Below are 27,680 nucleotides of genomic sequence, written 5' to 3'. Positions count from 1 at the left end.
CTAGTGTAAGTGGGTGAACCTGCTTGCATCTGTGTGAGTTATTGCAAAATCAGACTACAGCACGGTGGTCAGAAGCTGAGGACGAGGCTGACGCCTTTAAATAAAGACTAGCTTTGCAGCCACTGTAAAGTTGCAGCTGGCTGTTGACGCCAGTTAATGGCTCCAGCAATCCGAACCCACCCAGTCAGCTGAGTCCAGACCCCGGGCGGGACCAACACCGGAGCCGACAGGAATGCAGGAAGGCGGAGGGTGGGATATGCCTGGGGGAGGGTGCCCTGCAGTGTTGGAGAAAGGGTGAGGAGGTTTGACCCTCTGCAGGTTAGCTGCTTGTTTTCAGTGGAATTGATAGCTGAGACTCCCTAGAAGCCCAGCTGTCTCTGCTTGCAAAGACTGGCAGCTTTTCACTGACCCCGGAAAGGGGTTTTAAATACAAGGACCTCCCCCCCACAACCTCCTCTCTGACGCTGTAAGGTGAGAAGCTGCAGGTTGTTTGATGTTATGTCCAGGCAGGCAACAAAGAGGGTCAGGAACAGCTGGACGATGCATCACATTTCATGCCATTGGGTTCAATCGATCGATCCCATGCAACTCACTTCCTTTCGTGAAGAGGGTGGTGGGTCTGTGGAGCCAGAGAAAGTTGCAGGGGCAGAGGTGCTATTACAATGGTTGAAGGAATTTGGACAGCTACGTGGATAGGAAAGGTTTAGAGGGTATGTGCCAAATAGGCAGCGACTTGGCCGGCATGCACGAGATGGGCTGAAAGGCCTGGGCGGTGTATAACTCTGTGGTGAGTGACTCATATCCAGAGACCACCAAGCTTTTAAACACACAAACATATGTGTGTGTTCACCCGTGTGAGAGGGTACTACCTCACTCTACTGTGCGCTCCAAACTCCGAAACCACTGAGCCCGCTAGGATTGGGAGGGAGAGGTGCTGATGGGGTAGGAGGGCAGGAAGCCCAAGAGCTAGCCCTCTCCTTCCACTGAGGAGCTGGGCATCACTCATAACAACAACCGAAATTATCAATCTGCAGGTAGGAACTGAGGGAATGTGGGGAATTTTCAATAAGGGAAGTAATCCCTGCATTGTGTGAGGAAGGGGCTTGCATGAATTTCAACTCTTTGTACAATGTCAGCTATTCCATATGGCTGACCCCTCCCAGGAATCTGCATTGTAACTAATCTGGGCATCAGGAGCGATTTGTGTGACATATGGTACAGAGGCATTTGGGCCAAAAATAGTCGGGGAATGCACAGGAGCATTCTGTGGGTCAGCCGGTGCACAACGGTGAGCCAGGCGCAATGCTGGGCGTCAGTGAGCAGCGGGTAGACAAGCAGAGATGGAGGCCCACGGCCCGGCCCTGCTGCTCTGGAGCAGCCCCGTGCTGTTCCTACATCCGAAGCAAGGTATGTACTCCACACCTTCCTGACCGGGCTCTGTCAGTCCCACAGAGAAACGGTGAAACTGGTGCAGGGGGGCACGAGCAGTGAGGGGACGGGGTTAATGGTGAGGAGTGGAGGAGATGAGGGCATAGTGGGGCAGATCCTGAGGTGAGTGTGTGAATCTGAGCGCGCGAGCATGCGGTTGTGACTGCTGTTGTGAGTGTGAGTGAATGTGATGATACGTGTGTGTGACTAAGTTAGTGCATATTTTGTGCCCACAAGCATGGAGTATGAGTGTGAGTGGGTGTGTATATATTTATAGAAATTAGTATCTCTAGGAATGTGTCTGTATGTCATTACGTATGTTCATGTGTGCATGTGTACTCATTTGTGTGTCTGTGTAGGTGTATCTGCTGGCGTATGTGTCTGTGTAGGTTTATCAGAGGGTGTGTGTCTGTGTAGGTTTATCTGAGGGTGTCTGTGTGGGTTTATCTGAGGGTGTCTGTGTAGGTTTATCAGAGGGTGTGTGTGTGTGGGTTTATCTGAGGGTGTGTGTCTGTGTGGGTTTATCTGAGGGTGTCTGTGTGGGTTTATCTGAGGGTGTCTGTGTGGGTTTAACTGAGGGTGTGTGTCTGTGTGGGTTTATCTGAGGGTGTGTGTGGGTTTATCTGAGGGTGTGAGTGTGTGGGTTTATCTGAGGGTGTGTGTAGGTTTATCTGAGGGTGACTGTGTGGGTTTATCTGAGGGTGTCTGTGTAGGTTTATCTGAGTGTGTCTGTGTGGGTTTATCTGAGGGTGTGTGTGTGGGTTTATCTGAGGGTGTGTGTGGGTTTATCTGAGGGTGTGTGTGTAGGTTTATCTGAGTGTGTCTGTGTAGGTTTATCTGAGGGTGTCTGTGTGGGTTTATCTGAGGGTGTCCGTGTGGGTTTATCTGAGGGTGTGTGTGTAGGTTTATCTGAGGGTGTGTGTCTGTGTGGGTTTATCTGAGGGTGTGTGTCTGTGTAGGTTTATCTGAGGGTGTCCGTGTGGGTTTATCTGAGGGTGTCCGTGTGGGTTTATCTGAGGGTGTGTGTCTGTGTTGGTTTATCTGAGGGTGACTGTGTGGGTTTATCTGAGGGTGTCTGTGTGGGTTTATCTGAGGGTGACTGTGTGGGTTTATCTGAGGGTGTCTGTGTAGGTTTATCTGAGGGTGTGTGTGGGTTTATCTGAGGGTGTGTGTAGGTTTATCTGAGGGTGTGTGTGTGGGTTTATCTGAGGGTGTCTGTGTGGGTTTATCTGAGGGTGTGTGTAGGTTTATCTGAGGGTGTCTGTGTGGGTTTATCTGGGGGTGTCTGTGTGGGTTTATCTGAGGATGTGTGTGGGTTTATCTGGGGGTGTCTGTGTGGGTTTATCTGAGGGTGTGTGTGGGTTTATCTGAGGATGTGTGTAGGTTTATCTGAGGGTGTGAGTCTGTGTGGGTTTAACTGAGGGGGTGTGTCTGTGTGGGTTTATCTGAGGGTGTGTGTGGGTTTATCTGAGGGTGTCTGTGTGGGTTTATCTGAGGGTGTGTGTCTGTGTGGGTTTAACTGAGGGTGTGTGTCTGTGTGGGTTTATCTGAGGGTGTGTGTGGGTTTATCTGAGGGTGACTGTGTGGGTTTATCTGAGGGTGTCTGTGTGGGTTTATCTGAGGGTGACTGTGTGGGTTTATCTGAGGGTGTCTGTGTGGGTTTATCTGAGGGTGTGTGTAGGTTTATCTGAGGGTGTGTGTCTGTCTCTGTGTTTAAACTTCATGATTATCTGCAGTTACATTTGCCACTGTGCAGCCGGTTTGTCTCCATTTGGGGCGCTGAAGACCCTAAACCCTCTAGGGAAGATGTGAGTGTGTCCCAGCTACTGATGGCTCAGTTATGGGAGGCTGCACATGCTCTGCTGGGTGCTCCATAGGCCAGGCTTTACCTGCAACCCCGATTCTCAACCCGGTGTCCACAGACCCCTCGTTAACGATGAGGGTCCCCTGACCCAGACATTTATCCTGTACTGAACGTCCTGCTTGTGCCACTTGGGGTGAAATGAAAACTCCAAATTCAGAGCAAGTCCGCGGATCACTGTTTCAGGATTTGCTTGTGCTGGGGGGCAGGGTCCCACGGTAGTGAGACAGGGAAGGTTACACCTCCCTGGGAAGAGTTTATGAATGTGTGAGTGCATGTCTGAGTGGGTGCTGTGTTCAGGAAGTGTAGTTATTACGCACACACTCGTCACTGGCTATACTGGTGCCCAGCTTCTAACACGTGCTCCGAAATCCAAGGCAGAGTGTGGATTCCCTTGGAAGCCATGTCCTTCTGAGGCAGAGGAATCCATGGTTAGATGGGAGTTTCTCTTTTGCCAAAGCCATTTTGACAGGTACGTGGATAGAAGAGGTCACGAGGGAAATTGGTCAAACAGAGGCAAATGGGAATAACTCAGGCAGACATTTTGATCAGCATAGATGTGGGGGAGAAGGGCCATAGTGTTATGTGACTCTATGACTCTGTGAGGCTATTTCCAGTAGTGGTTAGATATCGCTAAAGCTGCCTTTAAGATAATAAATCATAGGAATAGAATTAGACCATTCGCCCATTGATCATGACTGATTTACTTTCCCTCTTGATCTTATTTCTCCTGCCTTCTCCCACGTTTGATGTCATTACTAATGAAGTACTTATCAACCACTCCTTTAGATATACCCAATTACTTGGATTCCATAGTCATCTGTGGCATTAAATTCCATAGATTCACCACCCAAGGAGATGGCGGATGAACTAAATGAGTATTTTGCATCAGTCTTCACTGTGGAAGACACGAGCAGTGTGCCAGATGTTGAAGGGTGTGAGGGAAGAGGAGTGAGTGCAGTCTCTGTTTCAAGAGAGAAGGAGCTCAAAAAGCTGAAAGACTGAAGGGTACAGAAGTCACCCGGACCAGAGGAGCTGCACCCCAGGGTTCTGAAAGAGGTAGCGTGAGAGATTGTGGCGGCATTAGAAATGATCTTTCAAAAATCTTTGGATGCTGGCATGGTGCCAGAGGACTGGAAAGTTGCAAATGTCACTCCACTCTTTAAGAAAGGAGGAAGGCAGCAGAAAGGAAATTATAGACCAGTTAGCCTGACCTCAGTGGTTGGGAAAATGTTGGAATTAATTGTTAAGGATGAGGTTATGAAATATTTGGTGGCACAAAACAAGATAGGACAAAGTCAGAATGGTTTCCTCCAGGGAAAATCCTGCCTGATGAACCTGTTGGAATTCTTTGAGGAGATTACAAGTAGGATAGATAAAGGGGATGTAGTGGAAGTTGTATATTTGGACTTTCAGAAGGCCTTTGACAAGGTGCCACACGTGAGGCTGCTTACCAAGTTAAGAGCCCATGGTATTACAGGAAAGTTACTATCATGGTTAGACCATTGGCTGATTGGTAGGAGGCAGCAACTGGGAATAAAAGGACCCTTTTCTGGTTGGCTGCCGGTGACTAGTGGTGTTCTTCAGGGATTGGTGTTGGGACCCGCTTTTTATGCTGTATATCAATGATTTAGATGATAGAATAGATGGTTTTGTTGTCAGTTTGCAGATGATATGAAGATTGATGGAGGGTCAGGAAGAGGAAACAGGTCGGATGCAGAAGGACTGAGTCAGATTGGGGAATGGGCAGGAAAGAGGCAAATGTAATGCAATGTTGGAAAACGCATGGTCATGTACTTTGTTAGAAGAAATAGATGTGCAGACTATTTTCTAAACGGAGAAAATCCAAAAATCTGAGATGCAAGGGGACTTGGGCAGAACACCCTAAAGGTTAACTTGCAGGTTGAGTCGGTGGTGAGGAAGGAAATTACAATGTTAGCATTCATTTCAAGAGGTCTAGAATACAAGAGCAGGAATGTGATGCTGGCTGAGGCTTTATAAAGCACTGGTGAGGCCTCACCTTGAGTATTGTTAACAGGTTTGGGCTCCTCATCTTAGAAAAGATGTGCTGGCATTGGAGAGGGTCCAGAGGAGGTTCTCTTGAATGTATGCCATCATTTCATGTGTCTTCCTTCCTATCAAATCAATCTGCAAGTTAACCTTTAGGGAATCCTGCTGTATTGTTCCCAAGTTCGTTTGCACTTCCAATTCTGAATTTGCTCCCCATTTAGAAAATAGTCTGTGCTTTTATTCCTCATATCAAAGTGCATGACCATACATTTTCCTGTACTGTATTCCAATTGCCACTTCTCCAAGTCCTTCTGCATATTCCCTGCTCATCAACACTACCTTCCCCTCCATATTGTCTGCAAACTCGGCCACAAAGGCACCAATTCCATCTTCCAGATTATTAACGTATAACGTGAGAAGTAGTGAACCCAAACAGAAACGGCCCCCTTTATTTCCACTCTTTCCGTCCTCCCGATCAGCTAATATCTTTCCTGTAATACCATGGACTCTTAGTTTGTTTAGCAGCCCCATTTGTGGTGCTTTGTCATCGGCCTTCTGAAAATCCAGGTAAACAACATCCACTTTGTCTATCCTGCCTGTCATTTCCTCAAAGAGTTCCAACACATCTGTCTGGCAGGATTTCCCCTTAAGGAAATTAGGCCAACTTCAGCCTATTTTATCACTTGCCTCCAAGTACCCTGAAGCCATTCCTGAATAATGGACTTCAGCATCTTCCCAGCCACTAGAGTCAGGTTACTTACTCCAGCCCTTTACCCTTACTGGTGTATCGGCCACCGACAGTAGATGGTCAGCGTCCTCTGTCCTGAGCCAGTCTTCCACTGTCCCCAGGAGTAGCCCATTTTCCTCTCCTAAGGACAAGGTCTTTGGAGCTTCTGTTGGTGTTTCTGTAGCACTGGGCTTTTGTGAGATGGTGCTGCTAGCCCCATGTCCAACCCTCCTCCTATCACAGCTGGGACTGGGACTGTCCATGGCCAACTGGCCTGTCTTTTGCTACCCTTCCTTTGCAACAAGTGGAGTGAAATTTGCAATTTTCTAGTCCTCTGGAATCATTCCAGAATCTTGAAATATCACTACAAATGTATCTACAATGTCTTCAACCACCCCTTTTAGAACCTTGGGGTGTTTTTAGATCTTTCAGACTGTCAAACAAAACTACACTGAGTTCTGCCTCCCGACTCGTTTGAGCTTCTGGTACACTGATGATTGCTGTAGATTGTGTGCGGGCGAGGGGTAGAATCCCCGGGGAAGTTGTTGAGAACGTGGGGAGAACGTAATGGGCTTTTTTCTGTGCTAAGTGTCTCTATGGCTATAAATGTGTATGAGCTGGGTAAATACTGAGTGTGATCCCACAGTCCCAAGGCAATCTCAGTACTGAGGGCAAGTGAAAAACTTGTCCTGTAAACTGTTCATTCACATCAGGCAGTGCAAGGGACACGTTAACACAATACTAATAAAATATACCATCTACAGAGAAAGTCAGATTCTAGTGACAAATGAGAGATTCTACAGATGCCGGAAATCCGAAGCAACACACAAAATGCTGGAGGAACTCAGCAGGTCAGGCAGCATCTATGGAAATGAATACACAGTCGACGTTTCAGGTCTAGACCATTCTTCTGGACTCAAAAGTCCCAGGAACCATCCAATAGCCTTGTCATTGGTAGAATGGGGTTAAACACCAAATAAATCTTCCTCAAAAGTGGTGTCAGAGGTGTAGATACAGAGGAGTAAAGCTACTTCAGCACTGGAGAGTGGGGCTGAATATAGACCAGCATGGCAGGCATTTAAACACGTAGCGCTCAACCCTATCTACGAGCCAATATGGGCAAAATCCCAGACCACAATGCATAACGTTCAGCACGCAACCAATCAGTGATGAGATTTCCACCCCACATCACAACCGAGTTTCTGAAATGACAACCAATCAGTGATGAGATTTCCTCCCCACATCACAACCGAGTTTCTGAAATCACAACCAATCAGTGATGAGATTTCCTCCCCACATCACAACCGAGTTTCTGAAATCACAACCAATCAGTGATGAGATTTCCTCCCCACATCACAACCGAGTTTCTAAAATGACAACCAATCAGTGATGAGATTTCCTCCCCACATCACAACCGAGTTTCTAAAATGACAACCAATCAGTGATGAGATTTCCTCCCCACATCACAACCGAGTTTCTGAAATCACAACCAATCAGCTGATTGATAAGTATCTTAAGGCCAAGCATTCGGAGGACACACCACAATTAACAGCACACTGATGGTGTCTCCTTGTATGGTGACAAAATTTTTGCGAGTAAATTGCCAAAATCAGAGAGCAAGTCAACACAACCATCAACCACCTGAGCTGCACATCTTCCGAATTATTTGCAACTGAATAAAGCTTCTACAAGACTTGTACACCAGAGGGGGTTAGAGAGTAGAGTTCCCTCTGTACTGGTAAAATAGAGGAGAAACGACAAGATACTGGGTGAACACTGCTTCACTGGTACAGCGAGTTTAGGAGCAGTAAGGGACCCTCCACTAGAACAATAAAACTAAACTGAAGATGTCGAAAATCTGAAATAAAAACAGAAAATACTGACCATGATCTAGAGGAACAGAAATCAAGGCCAACTTTCTTATGAAAGATCTTTAACCTGAATGTTAACCGTTTGCCTGACCTGCATTCTCTGTTTGAGCGGTGTTAATGTTACAAGTCACGGACTTTTTATTTCTTCTGGATTCCTCCTAAATCAGAATGAAAAAGTAAACATTGTCCAATTTCCAGACTCGTGTCCCAACTCCTGGTGTGGCTTAGCACCAAATCAGACCAATAAGGGGACAGAGGGCAAGTTGATGTTGAGGCCCTTTCTGTGAAGATACCTATTCCCTACTCTTGCACAACAGCAGATTGCTGGTTACAAGCTTCCTGGCATGAAGGGTTATGTTCGAAGAACTTCCCAAGATCCTGATGCTTGGCACTCGCACTCCACCGGGAGGTAAAGGACTGGTGGTATCAGACAGGCACTGTGCTTTGAGGATGTAAACCCAGACTCTGTGCAGTCTAGGAAGCTTACTCTGCTAAATGACAAACACAGGCCTTTCATCGTGTGCCTGTGGTTAGAAATACAAACTTTCCTGCAGTCTTCAGCCTGCATCCCATTAAGCAGGCTGATCTTCCACAGGCTTTATGTAATTCTGATTAATCATTTCTGTGCTCTAATACTCGAAAAAATCAAGTAAAGCAGCACTGAGATTCATAGAATACCTTCCAATGACAACATTGTTGATTGAAAGGATTAAATCTGGTGCAGAATGAACCCACGGATAATCTCAATTTGATGTAAAGATTTAAGTACTGAATGAAACACTACAGCTACAGCTGTGTGGTATGACCGGACCGGCAGGTGGCGCTGGTGCTGAGGGAATGAACGGGGCAGAGAGCGACTGGATGCAGTATCTGCAACTGTAGATAGATAGATAGATACTTTATTCATCCCCATGGGGAAATTCAACTTTTTTTCCAATGTCCCATACACTTATTGTAGCAAAACTAATTACATACAATACTTAACTCAGTAAAAATATGATATGCATCTAAAATCACCCTCTCAAAAAGCATTAATAGCTTTTAAAAAGTTCTTAAGTAGTTTACTTAAATACATTGAGTCCTAACCCCGGCACTTTAACATATCTTACCCCTGGCGGTTGAATTGTAAAGCCGAATGGCATTGGGGAGTATTGATCTCTTCATCCTGTCTGAGGAGCATTGCATCGATAGCAACCTGTCGCTGAAACTGCTTCTCTGTCTCTGGATGGTGCTATGTAGAGGATGTTCAGGGTTTTCCATAATTGCTACCGATGTTATACTCTCCAGTACTTTGCCCACGACAGAGCCCGCCTTCCTTACCAGCTTATTAAGACGTGAGGCGTCCCTCTTCTTAATGCTGCCTCTCCAACACGCCACCACAAAGAAGAGGGCGCTCTCTTTACAGTAGCGATGGAGCCCTTCTCTGGGGAGGGTTCAGAGCAGACCAGGGAGAGGACGTGGGCAGGCTGTAACACCCATATACATTGGACTTTGAGCTGCTGTCTCTTCATACTTTCAATGTGACAAAGTCACACACATACTTACCTCTCTGCAAAACACATTCCCCTTCTCGCTCTCAGTAAGTAACCCCACCACATTTTTCATCCACCCTACAGCTCGATCCCTCAATGCTCCCTTACGCCCTTCTTTATTACACACCAGTGTACATTATCTTTTCCCACTCCCTCTCTATTACACACCACTGTGTACATTATCTCTGCCTACCCCCTCTCTATTACACACCGCTCTGTGTCCTCTATCCCTGACCTCCCCTCTCTATTACACACCGCTCTGTGTACTCTATTCCTGACCTCCCCTCTCTATTACACACCGCCCTGTGTACTCTATCCCTGACCTCCCCTCTCTATTACACACCGCTCTGTGTACTCTATCCCTGACCTCCCCTCTCTATTACACACCGCTCTGTGTACTCTATCCCTGACCTCCCCTCTCTATTACACACCGCCCTGTGTACTCTATCCCTGACCTCCCCTCTCTATTACACACCGCCCTGTGTACTCTATCCCTGACCTCCCCTCTCTATTACACACCGCTCTGTGTACTCTATCCCTGACCTCCCCTCTCTATTACACACCGCCCTGTGTACTCTATCCCTGACCTCCCCTCTCTATTACACACCGCTCTGTGTACTCTATCCCTGACCTCCCCTCTCTATTACACACCGCTCTGTGTACTCTATCCCTGACCTCCCCTCTCTATTACACACCACTCTGTGTAAATCACATTATCTCTTCCCACTCCCTCTCTATTACACACCACTCCGTCTACATTATCTCTGTCATTACACACCGCTCTGTGTACATTACATTATCTCTGCCCTCTCCTGAGCAACACACACACAAAATGCTGGGGGATCTCAGCAGATCAGGCAATATCTACGGAAACAGTCGACATTTCAGGTCTGCAGGGTCTCAGTCCAAAACATTGACTGTTTATTCATCTCCATAGACGCTGCCTGACCTGCTGAGTTCCTCCAGCATCTTATGTGTGTTGCTCTGGATTTCCAGCATCTGCAGAATCTCTCCTGTTTATGATCCGCCCTCTGCTGTATACTCCATTGCATGGTTACATATAACTCTTTATCAAAAACCTTCAGCAATTCTCTATCGTGTTCCTGTCGTTTCTCACCTCCTACAACTACTCCTCTTTGTCTACAGCTCCTCTGTGGACAGACCCGTCTGCTCACCACTCCAACGTTTGTTTCCTTCTGCCCAGATCTCCTCTCCACTGAGCAGTGGCGGGCAGTTTATTGTCACATGCGAGGAACAGGTACAATGAAAAACTTTCTGTGGTTTTGCAGCAGAACCACAGGCATTTTGGTGCAGACAAAACCGAATATAAATTATACAATGCTGTGAAGAAAATTTACAGCAAAACAAGACATTACTGGAAAAAGCACAATCTTAAATAACTAACGGCAGTACAAGAGGCGTTCTGTTAGTGAGGTAAGATCAGCGCTGTACAGTTCCATTCAAGAACTGGATGTAACTGTTCTTGAACCTGGGAGTGTTGAACTTCTGAACCTCCCGTCTGACGGTAGCAGCGAGAAGAGAGCATGGCCCGGGCGGTGGGATTTCCGATAGATGCTGCCTTCTTGAAACAGGGCCTCCTGTAGATGCTGTCAGTAGTGGGGAGGGCTGTGCCCACTACTCCGCGGACTCTAGCACGTTGGAATCTTGTTCCAGGCCGTGATACAATCGGTTAGGATACTTCCTACAGTGCATCTGGAGAAGTCTGTTTGCTTTTGGTGACGGGCCAATTCTCCCGAAGTTTGAGAGAAACTGGAGGCATTGGTGTGCTTTCACTGTGCTGGGCCCAGGAGAGGTCATCGGCGATGCTGCTGGCTCACACGCTCCCTGGCTCCTGAAGTGCTGTACCACCGAGATACCGAACATGGCTGCAACTGAACAAACGGGGCAGCAATAGATGTGTGTGAGCCAGCTCTGAAATAGTGCCGGAGAAGTAAACGGAGGCGTGGGAGATACGCTCGCCCATACACCAGCCCTGCAGCAGTCTAAATTTCCCTGTGCTAGTCTTATAAATATCTGCTACTTTAGTCTGTCACGGAATTCTGCCCCTGTACGTTCAGAGCTGAACCTGCCTCAATCGCTGGGGTAGTGTCCAGCTCTTTGTACCCCCCCCCTCCCCCACAGTACGCTGCCTCGTTACATTAGCAGTCCACCTTTCCTGTCCCCCGTCACCTCCGCGCCTCTCGTCTCTGGCGGCACAAGCCAATGTCTCCTTCCCCGGCCTCGACCGCTGATTCAGCCTCCCGCCTGGCCCACAACCAGGAGCGAATGCCCAGAACGCGGAGCATTTGTTCAAAGCCGGGGAGATTAATATTAAACCCCGTCTCTCATACACTGATGCCGACCCTTGAACCTGTTAAGAGTTCTCAATCCCCTGCCTCCGAACCACAGCTTCCTTAACCCCGCGCCCGCAGCTGCTGGTCCGTGCGTTGATGATAGACACCCGCAGTGGACACGGCCATCCCTACAGGCAGCCCGGGGTTGCGGGCTGGAAGATGCGGGGCGAAGAGGAATTGTCTCTGCAGAGTGGGAGACCGGCTCTCTCTGCAGGATGCGCCGCTGCTGCTCTCTGATTGGCTTGGAGGGTGGGCACCTGGTCCGGGATTGGCTGGGAGCGGGCCGCCGCGGATGAGATCGCGACTTTAATTGGAAAGGAGCCGGTGACAGCGAGCGAGCGAGCGAGCGAGCGGAGCCGGAGCGCAGGGGGAGCGGAGCCCGATCGCTCGGTGCGGCCGCGGTCCGCGGAAGAGGGAGCGGGAGGAGTGAGGGACAGACCTTCCCAGGACCCCTGTCCCCAGCCGGACCATGTGAGGAGGAAAGGGCTACCACATTAGCAGCGTCCGGGCGGTCACCCCAGGGGATCCTCGTCCCGGGACCATGCCCCTCTCGGGAAGAGTTGGTCTCGCATGAGAAGACCCCGGTGGGAGCGTCCCCGAAGATGAACCGATCGGAGAGCGACGAGTCGACCTATCACCGCAGCCCGTCCGTGGACAGCAGGGACTACGCCGGCGCCCAGAACGGCTTCCGCCGCTACAGTAGCGTGTATGGTGGCCAGTTCGGGGCCAACACCTCCTTCCTTGGGATGCATACCAACCCCGGGCCTAAAGCCAGCAAGACGGCATACAAGTCGGCCAAGGGCAGTAAATATGTGGTCTTTTACTTGGATCTCTCCTTTATATTCCTTCTAGAATTGAAGAGGTGCAGCCTGGCCCAGAACTGCTTGCAGTGCCTCAAGTACCTCATGTTTGTCTTCAATCTTCTCTTCTGGGTAAGTGCTCTCTCCTTCTTCAACCTCTGACCCACTGCCTGTTAGTTCTTGCTCTGTACTGGTACTTTAGAAGAACTATTCCTCCGAGTCTAATAGCATGGAAGTGAACCGTCTGGGGCTATCCGTACTAATCACAATGATCACATTTCATTGTCTTCATCTATTCCCCCCGGGACAACCTGCAGTCACCCACTAACCTGTTGGCCTGCACAACTTTGAGAAACCAGGATGGATAAAGGGAAGGTGTAAGGCCAAATATGGGAATTGGACTAACTTAGGCATCTTGGTTGGATTGAAGAGGATGGGTTGAATGGCCTGTTTCCATGCAGTATTATTTTATGGCTGTAGAAATCCATGAACACTGCAAGAACATGCAAACTCCACGTGGACATTGACAGAACATGCAAACTCCACGTGGACACTGCAAGAACATGCAAACTCCACGTGGACATTGACAGAACATGCAAACTCCACGTGGACACTGACAGAACATGCAAACTCCACGTGGACACTGACAGAACATGCAAATTCCACGTGGACACTGCTAGAACATGGAAACTCCACGTGGACACTGACAGAACATGCAAACTCCACGTGGACACTGCGAGAACATGCAAGTTCCACGTGGACACTGCGAGAACATGCAAACTCCACGTGGACACTGCGAGAACATGCAAACTCCACGTGGACACTGACAGAACATGCAAACTCCACGTGGACACTGCGAGAACATGCAAACTCCACATGGACACTGACAGAACATGCAAACTCCACGTGGACACTGCGAGAACATGCAAACTTCACGTGGACATTGACAGAACATGCAAACTCCACGTGGACATTGACAGAACATGCAAACTCCACGTGGACACTGCGAGAACATGCAAACTCCACGTGGACACTGACAGAACATGCAAACTCCACGTGGACAGCACTGGATGTAGGTTTGAATCTGGGTCTCTGGCATTGTGAGACAGTAGTTCTACCTGTTTGTCTCTCTGCTGGCCCTGTGTCTTCACGCCTTGGCACTGGTTCTGAACCATGACTGAGTGAGTTAATTTCCACAAAGCTGCATGACCTCCCTATATTTTACTCACATTCCCGACCACTTCCCCTCTCCAAAGGGATTAATCTCCATTATACTTAACGGGTGTTGCTAGAGGTTTAAATCGTTGTAACCAGGACAGTTGCACCCCCACCCCCAGCAGCAATCGTTCCAGGACCGGTATTCCCATTATTCCTTTGGACAGAGGGGTGGCTTGGGAAAGCAGGGAGGCTATTGCCTGGAGGGAACCAAAAGGAGGCACTTCTGTTGATCGAGAGCGTGCATCTGGGACCAGATCAGCACGATGACCTGAGTTAACCCCACGCTTGCCTCCTGGTGCACGGGACTGAGTTTAACTTCCCAGAATCTACAGAATGACGGCTCCCTCTGCTTCGGAGCCCGATGACTAAGTTGTTTGGGGTGGGAAGATGCTCCACTCATCAGCACCCAGACTGAGGGGCACGCGCAATGTGCACGTCTCCACACGCGGCTGAGGACAACTTGCGGCTGCTGCGAGTGGTGACAAGTGGCACCAGGTTTTCGGGGGTGGCAGGCACCACAAGCTTGTCAGCCAACTGTAGTTACAAACAGCCAGCCTGGGCTACGAATACTCTGCAACATTTCAAATAACTTTAATAATTGGAGAACAGCAGGAAAAGTTAACATGGTGGGATTCTGAACCTTTAAGCTGAGTTATGTTTGCAGCTGGATTTGTCATTTGGAATTGGGTTTTTTTTGGTATTGTTTAGTGTCCGAGACACAGTGAGAACTGCTACAGACAGGTCATGCCGTACATAACTACACTGAGGCAGCAGAAAGAAAAGCAGATTGCAGAATACAGGGTCACAGTTACGGGGATGGTGCAGTGGAGCTAAATTTGAAGATATCAGAGGTCTATTCACCAATGGCATAGAAGCTGTCCTTGAGTCTGTTGATACGTGTCCTAGCTTTGGTAGCTTCTTCCCAGTAAGCTGTGTGGAGGTGGCACGGTGGGGTCAGATTTCTGGTGGGATGAGGGGCTGGTGTCTCTACGTGGCAGAACAAGGATGGGGCGCTGGTGGAGGCTGTGCTGTGGCACCTACTGAGAGTCACTGCACGGCACCTTTCCTTCGTCGGCTAGAAGTTGATTTGCTTGCAGCTGAAGCTTATGCACGAGTTAGCATTAGGGAACCAGGTCCTTCAGCTCAACACATCCATGCTAACCATCAACCAGCCAATTACACTAATCCCATTTTATTCTTCAACTCTCTTCTACCACTAACCCGTACGCTGGAGACAATTTACAGGGGCCGATTAGCCTACCCAACCCACACGTCTTTGGGATGTGAGAGGAATCCGGAGCACCGGGTAAAGCCAGGGAGAGTGTACGGATTCCACACACATAGCACTGAACCCAGGAACAAACCAACCAGGAGATCCCCCAACCCAGCACCAGCTCCCCCCCACCGCTCTGCATTGGTGACTAGAGATGAGGAGTGGGGCCTGAAGATAGAAAATGCAACGTCCCACACCCTGTGTATACATGGAGCACTGACTCCTCCCGGCTGCAGAAAGGGAACTGTGGACTGACACTGACTGGTTGTGTATTCCAACGGCTGCACTCCATACTTCCTGTGGAAAGGTAGACATCATTCTGCATGAAGTCACAGAGTTCACGGATGTCACTGTGTGACAGTTTACGCCTACGCTTGCAGGATGCGGGTCTTCGGCAAGGCCAGTGTATGTAACTCCTTCAGTTTCAAGTTTATTGTCACTCTTCCATACACATGTATGCAGCCGGAAGAACCATTGTACCTCTGGGTCCCAGGTACAAAACACAATACACACAGTCACGCACAGCACGTAGTTACAACGCAGCACTGACTGTCACAGAATCATATTAACACAGATCCCTGAGTGGCGTGGCTTGAAGATTGATGGTGCACAGGATGTTGTCCTGAAGCCACGTTTCTGTAAGAATAAGCAAGTTGCAGTTCCTCATTTCGTGTTTGGTCAGTTGATAGATAGATAGATAGATAGATAGATAGATAGATAGATAGATAGATAGATAGATACTTTATTCATCCCCATGGGGAAATTCAACTTTTTTCCAATGTCCCATACACTTGTTGTAGCAAAACTAATTACATACAATACTTAACTCAGTAAAAAATATGATATGCATCTAAATCACTATCTCAAAAAGCATTAATAATAGCTTTTAAAAAGTTCTTAAGTCCTGGCGGTAGAATTGTAAAGCCTAATGGCATTGGGGAGTATTGACCTCTTCATCCTGTCTGAGGAGCATTGCATCGATAGTAACCTGTCGCTGAAACTGCTTCTCTGTCTCTGGATGGTGCTATGTAGAGGATGAAGATGTAGATGAAGGTAATCCAGTTTGTTTTGCAGGGGATGGGAGAGATGGCCTCAAGGATTTAGGCTTTAATCTAGCAGTAATTCCAGCAGGCTTGCCCTGCTTCTCTTTTCTCTTACACAACTTCCCCGAGTAGCTGTGACAGGGGACACCGCCTGGTCCATGCAGTTGCCCAAGGCTACACAGCTCCTACGCGGTCAGTCTCACAGCATTTTGTATTATTACTGTCTAACAGGGTCTTGCAATCATACGAAAAACAAACATTGCACCATTTGTTGCACCTGGACTGTGACTAAGTCCGCCACCATCTTATCGGAAAATGTAATGAGACTCCTCATTGCCCTTACGCTAAATGTCTCACTGGACCATTACAAAAGACCAGTAGTGATCAATTTCACTGTACAGCCCTGTCTGGGGAAGAAGCCAGATTTCCTTTCTTAATGGGCATTAGTGCACCAAATGCAATCTGACAGTTCATAGCTGACATTACCCAGGCTGACTTTTTAATTCCAGATTTACTTAATTGTCCAGCTGCCAAGGCAGGACTTCAACTCGTGCCTCTGGGCACTGCTAAGCCAGTAGCTGATGTGTCTGTCAGGGTTTGCAGCACACAGACATGATGAGTTTCCGTGCCTGACGATGGGGCAGATGTTTGCCCCCTTGCTCTGGGTAGGGGAGGTCTGGGCACAAGGTGTGAATATTTGTCTGGTTTCTGGGAATTTAAACCCCTACGTGAGCTCTGAGCTTCCCCTTGACATCACAGACCACGGTCCAGAAACATTCTGCACTGGACACTGTGCGGCTGGGAAGTTGGCTAGATTACAGAACAGACGAGTTATGTTCCTGAGTCCATTTTTAAGTCGGATTTGTACATAAGTCGGAACAAGTACATCCGGTATTATTTAGCGTCAGTTAGTCAAACGTTTGTCTTAGTATATAGTATATATTTTACCTTTCTATGCATATAAAACACAAGAAACATATGTATTCCAATAATTAAACCACTGCATTGCTTAGTAATAATTGTAGCTTTCATCGGGGCAGCGCCTTCACACACTCCATCATTCTCACTTTATCCGTTATCCTTTAAAATTGTTCCGATTGTTGACCGACTTTTAACGATTGTTAACGATTGTTAACGATTTTCCAATGACTGATGGCGTTTCACCACTTTCCAAACGCTTTATTATTTCCACTTTATTTTCAATCGCGATCGCTTCCCGTCAATGGAACAGAGACACTGTGGCCGTCGGGTCCCAAGCTCCGCCGGCTCCCGAGGTCCACTGGGTCCTAAGAACCACAGCACTGAGACAGGTTAAATGGGACAAGTGGGGGCTGTGCTGGGTTTGGGTATTTGATCCTCCACAATATTCTGCGTGGGAATTCAAACAGGAGGTGGCAGTGTTTTTTTTTACGAGGTTGAGTTTCGAGCTCGACATCAACCCGGCACAGATGGTACGGGAGTCACTGGATTGACATCAGTCTGTCACTGGATCAAACTCGGGAACCTCCGTTCTCGAGCCCAGCACTGATCTCACTGCACCACCAGCCGACCGGAATGGGGGGGGGGGGGCGGCGGGGTCAGGGTGAATCTTGCTAAGAAAAATTTAAGCCAAATACAAAGTTACACACTCAACACAGTGTCACCGGCAATGATTTAACATGGCAGATGGTGTTCTCCTTCCTCGGTTCATAAGTACGAGTTGTCCATAAGTCGGATGTTCGTAACTCGATGACTACCTGTAATTCGAAGGCAGCCCAAATCCTGCCTTTTTATAGCCTCTGTTCTCTGCTGAGAGACGCTGCTGATTGCCTCGGGTCCTCTCTGCATCCATGACTCCTCTACCAAGTAAGGACACAGAGCGATAGAGCTCAGGAATAGGCCCTTCAGCCCAGACAGTCCATGCTAACCAAGACATCGACCTGATCTAGTTCCACTTGGGCCCATATCCCTCAGAACCTTTCCTATCCGTGTACCTGTCCAAACTACCTTTGAAACATTGTAATTACACCTGACTCTACACCTGCATGCAGGCTCATTCCGTATCCTCAGCACCTTCAGTACAGAGAAATCTCCTCTAGTCTCCTCTCCCCTTAAACCTGTGCCCTTTAGCTTTAGACTCCCCTATCCTGGGGGTAAAAGACTGTTACTATCTGCCTTACCGAAACCCCTCTTGATGTTATAAACCTCTATAAGGTTGAATAAACTCTTCTAGGATTTCCAGCCGGTTACAGGTGTTGATTATAACTGATGTTTCAATGACAACTCTGCCACCTTCACCAGGGATGATGCCTGGGCGTCTCCAGTCTGGTGAGATATATCATTTCGTCTAGTTTGATTTTGGTGGCTTCCTTTACCAGATAGCCCCAAAAACCACTGGCATGGCACGGTAGTTTTGTGCTGTTGAAGTCAATCCTAAGGCCATGTTCTGCTACCGCCGATTTCTCTGGGTAACCCAAACGGATACACCTCCTGTGCTCCTTGACGCGGGTTTTCACTGTGTGTCCCATCGGGTCGATATACGCTGCTCCACATTCACAGGGAATCCTGTAAATGCCAGCCAGCCCAAATCCCAGGTCATCTCTGACCCGCATAAGCTGTGCTTTGAGCTTCCTTATGGGATTGTGGGTGGTATTATTCCAGTATTTCTTCAAGAAGTCGGGTGGTTTCCACGTTTTCTGGAAGGATTGCCAGGATCCTGAAGAAATACCGGATTAATACCCTCCACAAGCCTGTGAGGAAGCTCGGTGGACACCCGTATTAAGGAGCACGGGAGGCTCACCCGGAGAAATCGGTGGAGGCAGAACACTGCATTCATAATGGCTACAGGACTGAGTTGGATGACACAAAACCACTGTACCGTGCCAATGGATTTCGGGACTGCTTGGTAAATAAAGCCATTGAAATAAAACTAGAGGATTTTAACAATGGTGAAGGTCTCATTCTAAATAAAAATGGAATTTGATTGTAAACAAGGTGGGACTGCAGAAAGCTGATTGGATAAGGACTAGCCAATCAGGAGGGACGGACTACAGGGGTGTAAATACCACCGGACTAGAGTTGGCCAGGCATCATCCCTGAAGAAGATGGCAGAGTTTGTCATTGAAACATCGGTTATAATTAATATCTGTACCCGGCTGGAAGCCTGAGAAAAAATTATTTGTCATATATGCTGGAAGAGCACTAGATCCTTTTTCACTGTCAGGTCACATTCAACCCTGACATGCCAGGGAAAAACATACCCGGCTTATTGAGTCTTCCAGTCACAATAACATCCTCGTGAATCTTTCCTGCTCAATGCCATCCCTCCTCGAGCTGGGCAGCCAAAACTGAGAGGGTGCTGAAGAATGCGATTGCAATCAGAGCCAAGGGGCGTGTAGATCATAAAGACGACCTCAGGGGTCCTAGAGGTGGACTGGATGGTGACATGGCAGAGAAACTGCAGAATCACTTGTCTGCGGTGTGGTGGTGGAGCATTGTGGTACGGGCAGCTCCATTATGTCCAGGTAGGTACACATTTATAGACCTGTCTCACTGCTCCAGGTTCAGTCCTCACCTTGGGTGCTGCCTGAGTGGACTCTGTATGCTCTTCCATCAGCTTTAATGCCAGTGGATGCTTACTGTGCTGGCCACAGCCAAGCCAGCGGGCTGCTGCTCTCCCACAGGGGAAAAGTCTGAAAGGTGGAGGTCGTATGGCTTTGGATAAGCCGACGATGCCTTGGCTGACAGGCAATCCGAGTGTAGCAACGGGAGATCCAGTTTACGTTCACTGAAACCCACCTTCCCCCACAAGCGAAGTTACAGGTCAGGGTGGAGTCTAGCCTTCCGCTCGGCCCTCTGCATTCTGTACTCAAAGGCATGGGACATGGGACAAAGGGCATGGGACAAAGGAAATCTGTGGTGGGAGGCTGTGAGGACAAAGGCTGTGGTCAGTGAGTCATCAGTGGGTTCCACGTGGGCAGGAGGCACGAGCAACAGTGACCCCCCTCCCCCCAGGTACATAAGACTGGAGTTCAAGGCCTGCTGTTTGGGGCCCGAGTCATCGGAGAGTCTGGAGTCGAGGCCTGGTGTTTGGGGTCCAAGTCATCAGAGTCCGGAGTCGAGGCCAGGAGTTTAGGGTTCTAGTCATTAGAGAGTCCGGAGTCAAGGCCTGGTGCTTGAGGTCCGAGTCATCAAAGAGTCCGGAGTCGAGGCCTGGTGCTTGAGGTCCGAGTCATCAAAGAGTCCGGAGTCAAGGCCTGGTGCTTGAGGTCCGAGTCATCAGAGAGTTCGGAGTCAAGGCCTGGTGTTTGAGGTCCGAGTCATCAGAGAGTTCGGAGTCAAAGCCTGGTGTTTGAGGTCCGAGTCATCAGAGAGTCTGGAGTCGAGGCCTGGTGTTTGAGGTCCAAGTCATCAGAGAGTCCGGAGTCAAGGCCTGGTGTTTAGGGTTCTAGTCATCAGAGAGTCCGGAGTCAAGGCCTGGTGCTTGAGGTCCGAGTCATCAGAGAGTTCGGAGTCAAAGCCTGGTGTTTGAGGTCTGAGTCATCAGAGAGTTCGGAGTCAAGGCCTGGTGTTTGAGGTCTGAGTCATCAGAGAGTTCGGAGTCAAAGCCTGGTGTTTGAGGTCCGAGTCATCAGAGAGTCTGGAGTCGAGGCCTGGTGTTTAGGGTTCTAGTCATCAGAGAGTCCGGAGTCAAGGCCTGGTGTTTGAGATCTGAGTCATCAGAGAGTCTGGAGTCGAGGCCTGGTGTTTAGGGTTCTAGTCATCAGAGAGTCCGGAGTCAAGGCCTGGTGTTTGAGGTCCGAGTCATCAGAGAGTCCGGAGTCAAGGCCTGGTGTTTAGGGTTCTAGTCATCAGAGAGTCCGGAGTCAAGGCCTGGTGCTTGAGGTTCGAGTCATCAGAGAGTCCGGAGTCAAGGCCTGGTGTTTGTGATCCTTATCAAGGCCTTCATTTGTCATTATTGGTGAGTCCTGAGGTTGATACCAAAGATCAAAGCTCGAAGGTCAATCAGAAGTCAAGGCTCAAGGTTGAGTCTGCATGTCCAGGGAGGAAACTGAAGCCCCATCGGGAAACCCCAATGGTCATTCCTGGGGTTGGAGAACTGTGTATGTGTGTGCTCGGAGGGAGGGAGGCTCTTGTTTTGTTGCGTATGTGTTCTATTTCCTTTTGCCTTGTGTTGTTCTGCTGAACGTTGTGGGCACGCTAAGTTGGCAGAATGTGTCACAAACAGGAGAATATCTGCAGATGCTGGAAATCTGAGCAACGCACACAAAATGCTGGAGGAACTCTGCAGGCCTTGCAGCGTCTGATGCCATGTCAGAGGTTACAGCGGGACATTGATAGGATGCAAAACTGAGCAGAGAAGTGGCAGACGGAGTTCAACCCAGATAAACGTGAGGTGGTTCATTTTGGTAGGTCAAATATGATGGCAGAATATAGCATTAATGGTAAGACTCTTAGCAGTGTGGAGGATCAGAGGGATCTTGGGGTCCGAGTCCATAGGACACTCAAAGCTGCTGCGCAGGTTGACTCTGTGGTTAAGAAGGCATACGGTGCATTGGCCTTCATCAATCGTGGAATTGAATTTAGGAGCTGAGAGGTAATGTTGCAGCTATATAGGACCCTGGTCAGACCCCACTTGGAGTACTGTGCTCAGTTCTGGTTGTCTCACTGCAGGAAGGATGTGGAAACCATAGAAAAGGTGCAGAGGAGATTTACACGGATGTTGCCCGGATTGGGGAGCATGCCTTATGAGAATAGGTTGAGTGAACTTGGCCTTTTCTCCTTGGAGCGACAGAGGATAAGAGGTGACCTGATAGAGGTGTATAAGATAATGAGAGACATTGATCGTGTGGATAGTCAGAGGCTTTTTCCCCAGGGCTGAAATGGCTAGCACGAGAGGGCACAGTTTTAAGGTGCTTGGAAGTAGGTACAGAGGAGATGTCAGGGGTAAGTTTTTTACGCAGAGAGTGGTGAGTACGTGGAATGGGCTGTCGGTGACGGTGGTGGAGGCGGATACGATAGGGTCTTTTAAGAGACTCCTGGACAGGTACATGGAGCTCAGAAAAATAGAGGGCTATGGGTAACCCTAGGTAATTTCTAAGGTAAGGATATGTTCGGCACAGCTTTGTGGGCCGAAGGGCCTGTATTGTACTTTAGGTTTTCTCTGTTTCTGTGTTTCTAACGCACACAAAATGCTGGAGGAACTCAGCAGGCTGGGCAGCAACTATGGAAAAAAGTACTCCCTACGCGACTCCCTTGTCCATTCGTCTCTCCCCACCATCCTGTAGACAATACAAACTGCTGCCGCTGTGCCTCGGTAATGGTGGAGTGTGTGAACGGTTGTGGATGGCATTCCTGTGAAGTGGCTGTAGTTGAGCTTGTTTTGAAGCTGTGTGTTCCTCATGCTCCTAACTGGAGCTTTGCCAATGCTGAACAGACTGGGGGGGGGGGGGGTATTTCTCAAGCCGGACCAGTGTACTTGACTGTGAAGGAGGCAAGTCTACAGCTCACTGAAAGGGTCAGGATATCTTATAAAGATGTGTTGCTCAAAACTAAACAGACACGTATAAATTAAGCTGGAGCCGAGTAGCCAATCAGTTACGAAGTCAGGTCTGTGGCTCAGTATAGCAGGTGGCAAAGGGCACTTGCGACACAACTTTGCCCGCACAGAGATAAGGAGGAACACTGGTAAGATAACTTTGCCCGCACAGAGATAAGGAGGAACACTGGTAAGATAACTTTGCCCGCACAGAGATAAGGAGGAACACTGGTAAGATAACTTTGCCCGCACAGAGATAAGGAGGAACACTGGTAAGATAACTTTGCCCGCACAGAGATAAGGAGGAACACTGGTAAGATGTTGCTGCAAGTAAATGTGTGCTAATCAATAAAATGTACACCACCTGACAGAGATCGTGATCTTCAGGAGGAGACAAATTACTTGGAAACACCGTCTCACCCAGGGAGATTTTCACTTGCTTTAAAGAGTTGGATTTGTGTTCCATTCAGCAGATAAGATAAAGGGAAGTCCGTTGTTAGGACAAGATGGAGTGGAGTTTGTCTCTGAGTAAATTTAATATTCAGCTCAGGTTCACATCCTGGCTCCCACTGTTGTCTAGCATCACCCACACATGCCTAGGTGCCCTTGAGTCTCCACAACAGCAACTTGCATTTACGAACACCTTTATCCAGCAAAACGCTCCTGGCTGATCTGGGGGGACCTTCATCGAGGTAACCTGGAGACATTGATGACCAAAAGATGGGTTGAAAGCTCTGCAAGTCTGGCATGATGAGAGGCAGGGGAATTCAGAGACTCCAGGGTAGTGGGGTGGTGGGAATCACCGTGGAGAACCCCAGGGGAGGCAGGAGATTAGTGGGGTGGTGGGTTTCTGTGTAAACCCCCTGGGGATGCAGGGGATTAGAGAGGCTGGGGGTAGTGGGTTTCAGTGCGGAGAACCCCAGCAGCTGAAGTAGTCCCCTTTGGTGGCGGGCCTAAGCTCAGGGGTGATTAGAGGCTGGTATCATATTGGACAAGTATCTCCAGAGAAAAAGGATCTAGTGCTTTCCCGGTGTACATGATGAATAAACACTTCTCGGCTTCCAGCCGGGTACAGGTATTGACTATAACCAACGTTTCGATGACAAACTTTGCCATCTTCTTCAGGAATTCATTCCTGTACCCGTCTGGAAGCCCAAGAAGAGTTTATTTATCTGCAGAGAGTTGCTCTGTTTATAATGGATGGGACAGACCTATTGCCAATGGGGTAAGACCCCAGGCATTCAGTAAGTCACTGTTCTGTGATCTAGAGAGATAACCACAACTCTGTACTGGATGGCAGGCTAACCCCCAATACTAAGTTACGTTAACCCTGCGCACCCAGTTGTAAAGACTTGGTGACTTGACCAGTTCACCTTTCCTGCATTGCCCCATCCTCTGGAGGGCCACCGTCTCCTGTCAGTTCCCAGCTACTCCTTGCCCCGCAGTCTCACTTACGTCAATCATCTGTGGATTACAAACCTTGCTTGCTGTTTCTCTGATCCAATACACTAGAATTCAACTCAAACTGGTGAAACAGCCCTTCATAGAGTCATAGACTGACTGGTCCGACATGGAAACAGGCACTTCAATCCAACTCAGGAGCTAATCCCACATTTGGCCCATAGACTTCCAAATCATTCCTATCCATGTACCTGTGCAATGTCTTTTAAATGTAAATTGTATCTGCCTCTATCACTTCCCCTGCTAGTTCATTCCATGTAGCCCCTGGCCTCTCTGGGAAAAACTTGCCTTGCAGACCCCCCCCCCACCTTAAATCTTTCCCCTCTCAAATCTGAACAAATACCCTCTAGCTGTCGATTCCCCTGAAGGCTTTGACCACATATTGATTTTATAAACCTCTGGTCATCCCTCACCCTTCTTCACTCCAGGGAAAATAGCCCCAGTCTATCGAGCCCTCCTGTCTGTAACGTCCCTGAGAATCCTTTGTGCATTTTCTTCAGCTTTATCACGTCCCTCCTACGATGTACTGACCAGAACGGTACCAATACTCCCAAGTGCAGTCACGTTGGAATGGGAGATATTAATCAGTGCTGCTGCAGGGTTTCAGCCCAAACTCTTCCTCCTCCCCACCCACAGGTTGGTTGTTGCTCCAGATTCCAACGTTGCAATCGCTTGTGTCTCTCTCTGAATGTCACTAGAATCGATTTTAGACATTTAACAACAACTATCCAAGTTCATCAGCAAGCTGAGTGCTCAGGGAGTGGGACATCAAATTAGTTTGGTGGGACAGGGGAAGAGATTGAGGTAACAATAACTTCGCTGTCTCATGCTCAAGTTCATGCATGTAAATATGCAGTTTCAACCTGCTTGCAACAGCATCGCAGGAACTTAGCATCATATAGGCAGCATTCACAAGAAAATATAAACTATGTATAATTTTTACAAGAGAACACAATCAGAACAAAAAGAAAGCAAAAAGATCACAGTGAAGCTAAACCGAGGTGATGGTTAGGTCAAAGGGTTCAGCAGCAGCTGAGCCAAGTCGTGGAGTGAGATGGACGATGTTACTGTGAGGGGGAGTAGATCGGTTTGCTGACTCTGTGGCTGTGTGGTCCAAAGCTCAGCTCGGTATTAAATGTATCTCCAAAGAGTGGTGACTTTCATCGCTCAGGACTGCTGGCCAGCAGTGGGAGGTGCCGAGAGAGGCCATCGTGAGGATGGCCATTGCTCGTTTTGTGTGGAAACAGATTGCCACATTCTCCAACGATGTTGCTGGGGAACAGGAAGCAGATGGAAGAATGGGTGAGTGGAGGAGGGACCATTGCAAGTGAATCTAACCCAGGACTGGATAGGGACCAATAAAGGTCATAGACTTGTAGAGCACGGAAGCAGGAGCTTCAACCTGTTTGGTCCAAGATGCAAGTCCATTTCACTGCATTAGGCCCATAGCTCCCTAACCGTTCCTGTTCATGAACCTGTCCAGATACCTTTTCAAAGCTTCAATTCTATCTGACCCAATTACTGGCTCGTTCCATCGACCCATCATATTCTGTCGCTCAGTTCCTTTTAAATCTTTATCCTTTAATTTAAAATCTGTCTCCTCTAGTTTTTAATTCCCATTCCCTAGAGAAAAGACTGTATGCATCAACCTATCTACATCCTTCATGCTTGTACACACCATTATCAGTCACATGTACCAGGATAGTGATTGTACACACCATTATCAGTCACATGTACCAGGATAGTGATTGTACACACCATTATCGGTCCAGAGTACCGAGATAGTGATTGTACACACCATTGTCGGTCCCGTGTACCGGGATACAGTGATTGTACACACCATTAATTGTCCCGTGTACTGAGATACAGTGATTGTACACACCATTATCAGTCACATGTACCAGGATAGTGATTGTACACACCATTATCGGTCCAGAGTACCGAGATTGTACACACCATTGTCGGTCCCGTGTACCGGGATAGTGATTGTACACACCATTATCGGTCCAGAGTACCGAGATAGTGATTGTACACACCATTATCGGTCCCGAGTACCGAGATAGTGATTGTACACACCATTATCGGTCCCGAGTACCGGGATAGTGATTGTACACACCATTATCGGTCCTGTGTACCAGGATAGTGATTGTACACACCATTATCGGTCCTGTGTACCAGGATAGTGATTGTACACACCATTATCGGTCCCGTGTACCGGGATACAGTGTTTGTACACACCATTCTCGGTCCCGAGTATCGAGATAGTGATTGTACACACCATTATTGGTCCCGAGTACCGGGATACAGTGATTGTACACACCATTAATGGTCCCGTGTACTGAGATACAGTGATTGTACACACCATTAATTGTCCCGTGTACTGAGATACAGTGATTGTACACACCATTATCGGTCCCGAGTACCGGGATACAGTGATTGTACACACCATTAATGGTCCCGTGTACTGAGATACAGTGATTGTACACACCATTAATGGTCCTGTGTATTGAGATACAGTGATTGTACACACCATTATCGGTCCCGAGTACCGGGATACAGTGATTGTACACACCATTATCGGTCCCGTGTACCGGGATACAGTGATTGTACACACCATTATTGGTCCCGTGTACCAGGATAGTGATTGTACACACCATTATCGGTCCCGTGTACCAGGATAGTGATTGTACACACCATTATCGGTCCCGAGTACCGGGATAGTGATTGTACACACCATTATCGGTCCTGTGTACCAGGATAGTGATTGTACACACCATTATCGGTCCTGTGTACCAGGATAGTGATTGTACACACCATTATCGGTCCCGTGTACCGGGATACAGTGTTTGTACACACCATTCTCGGTCCCGAGTATCGAGATAGTGATTGTACACACCATTATTGGTCCCGAGTACCGGGATACAGTGATTGTACACACCATTAATGGTCCCGTGTACTGAGATACAGTGATTGTACACACCATTAATTGTCCCGTGTACTGAGATACAGTGATTGTACACACCATTATCGGTCCCGAGTACCGGGATACAGTGATTGTACACACCATTAATGGTCCCGTGTACTGAGATACAGTGATTGTACACACCATTAATGGTCCTGTGTATTGAGATACAGTGATTGTACACACCATTATCGGTCCCGAGTACCGGGATACAGTGATTGTACACACCATTATCGGTCCCGTGTACCGGGATACAGTGATTGTACACACCATTATTGGTCCCGTGTACCAGGATAGTGATTGTACACACCATTATCGGTCCCGTGTACCAGGATAGTGATTGTACACACCATTATCGGTCCCGAGTACCGGGATAGTGATTGTACACACCATTATCGGTCCTGTGTACCAGGATAGTGATTGTACACACCATTATCGGTCCTGTGTACCAGGATAGTGATTGTACACACCATTATCGGTCCCGTGTACCGGGATACAGTGTTTGTACACACCATTCTCGGTCCCGAGTATCGAGATAGTGATTGTACACACCATTATTGGTCCCGAGTACCGGGATACAGTGATTGTACACACCATTAATGGTCCCGTGTACTGAGATACAG

General features: G+C 48.3%; 1 protein-coding gene across 3 annotated transcripts in view; it reads left to right on the top strand.

The window, feature by feature from the left end:
- Positions 1-1,280: 1,280 nt before the first annotated feature.
- The window catches only part of tspan4a (tetraspanin 4a), a 120,021-nt gene continuing 93,621 nt past the window's right edge, over positions 1,281-27,680 (top strand). The window contains exons 1-2 of one of the 3 annotated variants that reach the window (XM_073049111.1): positions 1,281-1,407; positions 12,636-12,715. In XM_073049111.1, coding sequence (XP_072905212.1) covers positions 1,341-1,407; positions 12,636-12,715 — 147 coding nt within the window. In that variant the 5' untranslated portion in view covers positions 1,281-1,340. Of the gene's footprint in view, positions 1,408-12,094; positions 12,716-27,680 lie in introns of those variants that run through there. The other 2 variants (XM_073049112.1, XM_073049110.1) reach the window with 2 other exon arrangements.

The sequence above is a fragment of the Hemitrygon akajei genome, chromosome 6 (genome assembly GCF_048418815.1).
Source record: "Hemitrygon akajei chromosome 6, sHemAka1.3, whole genome shotgun sequence".
Taxonomy (NCBI): domain Eukaryota; kingdom Metazoa; phylum Chordata; class Chondrichthyes; order Myliobatiformes; family Dasyatidae; genus Hemitrygon; species Hemitrygon akajei.
This window is presented reverse-complemented; position numbering and strand designations above follow the sequence as displayed.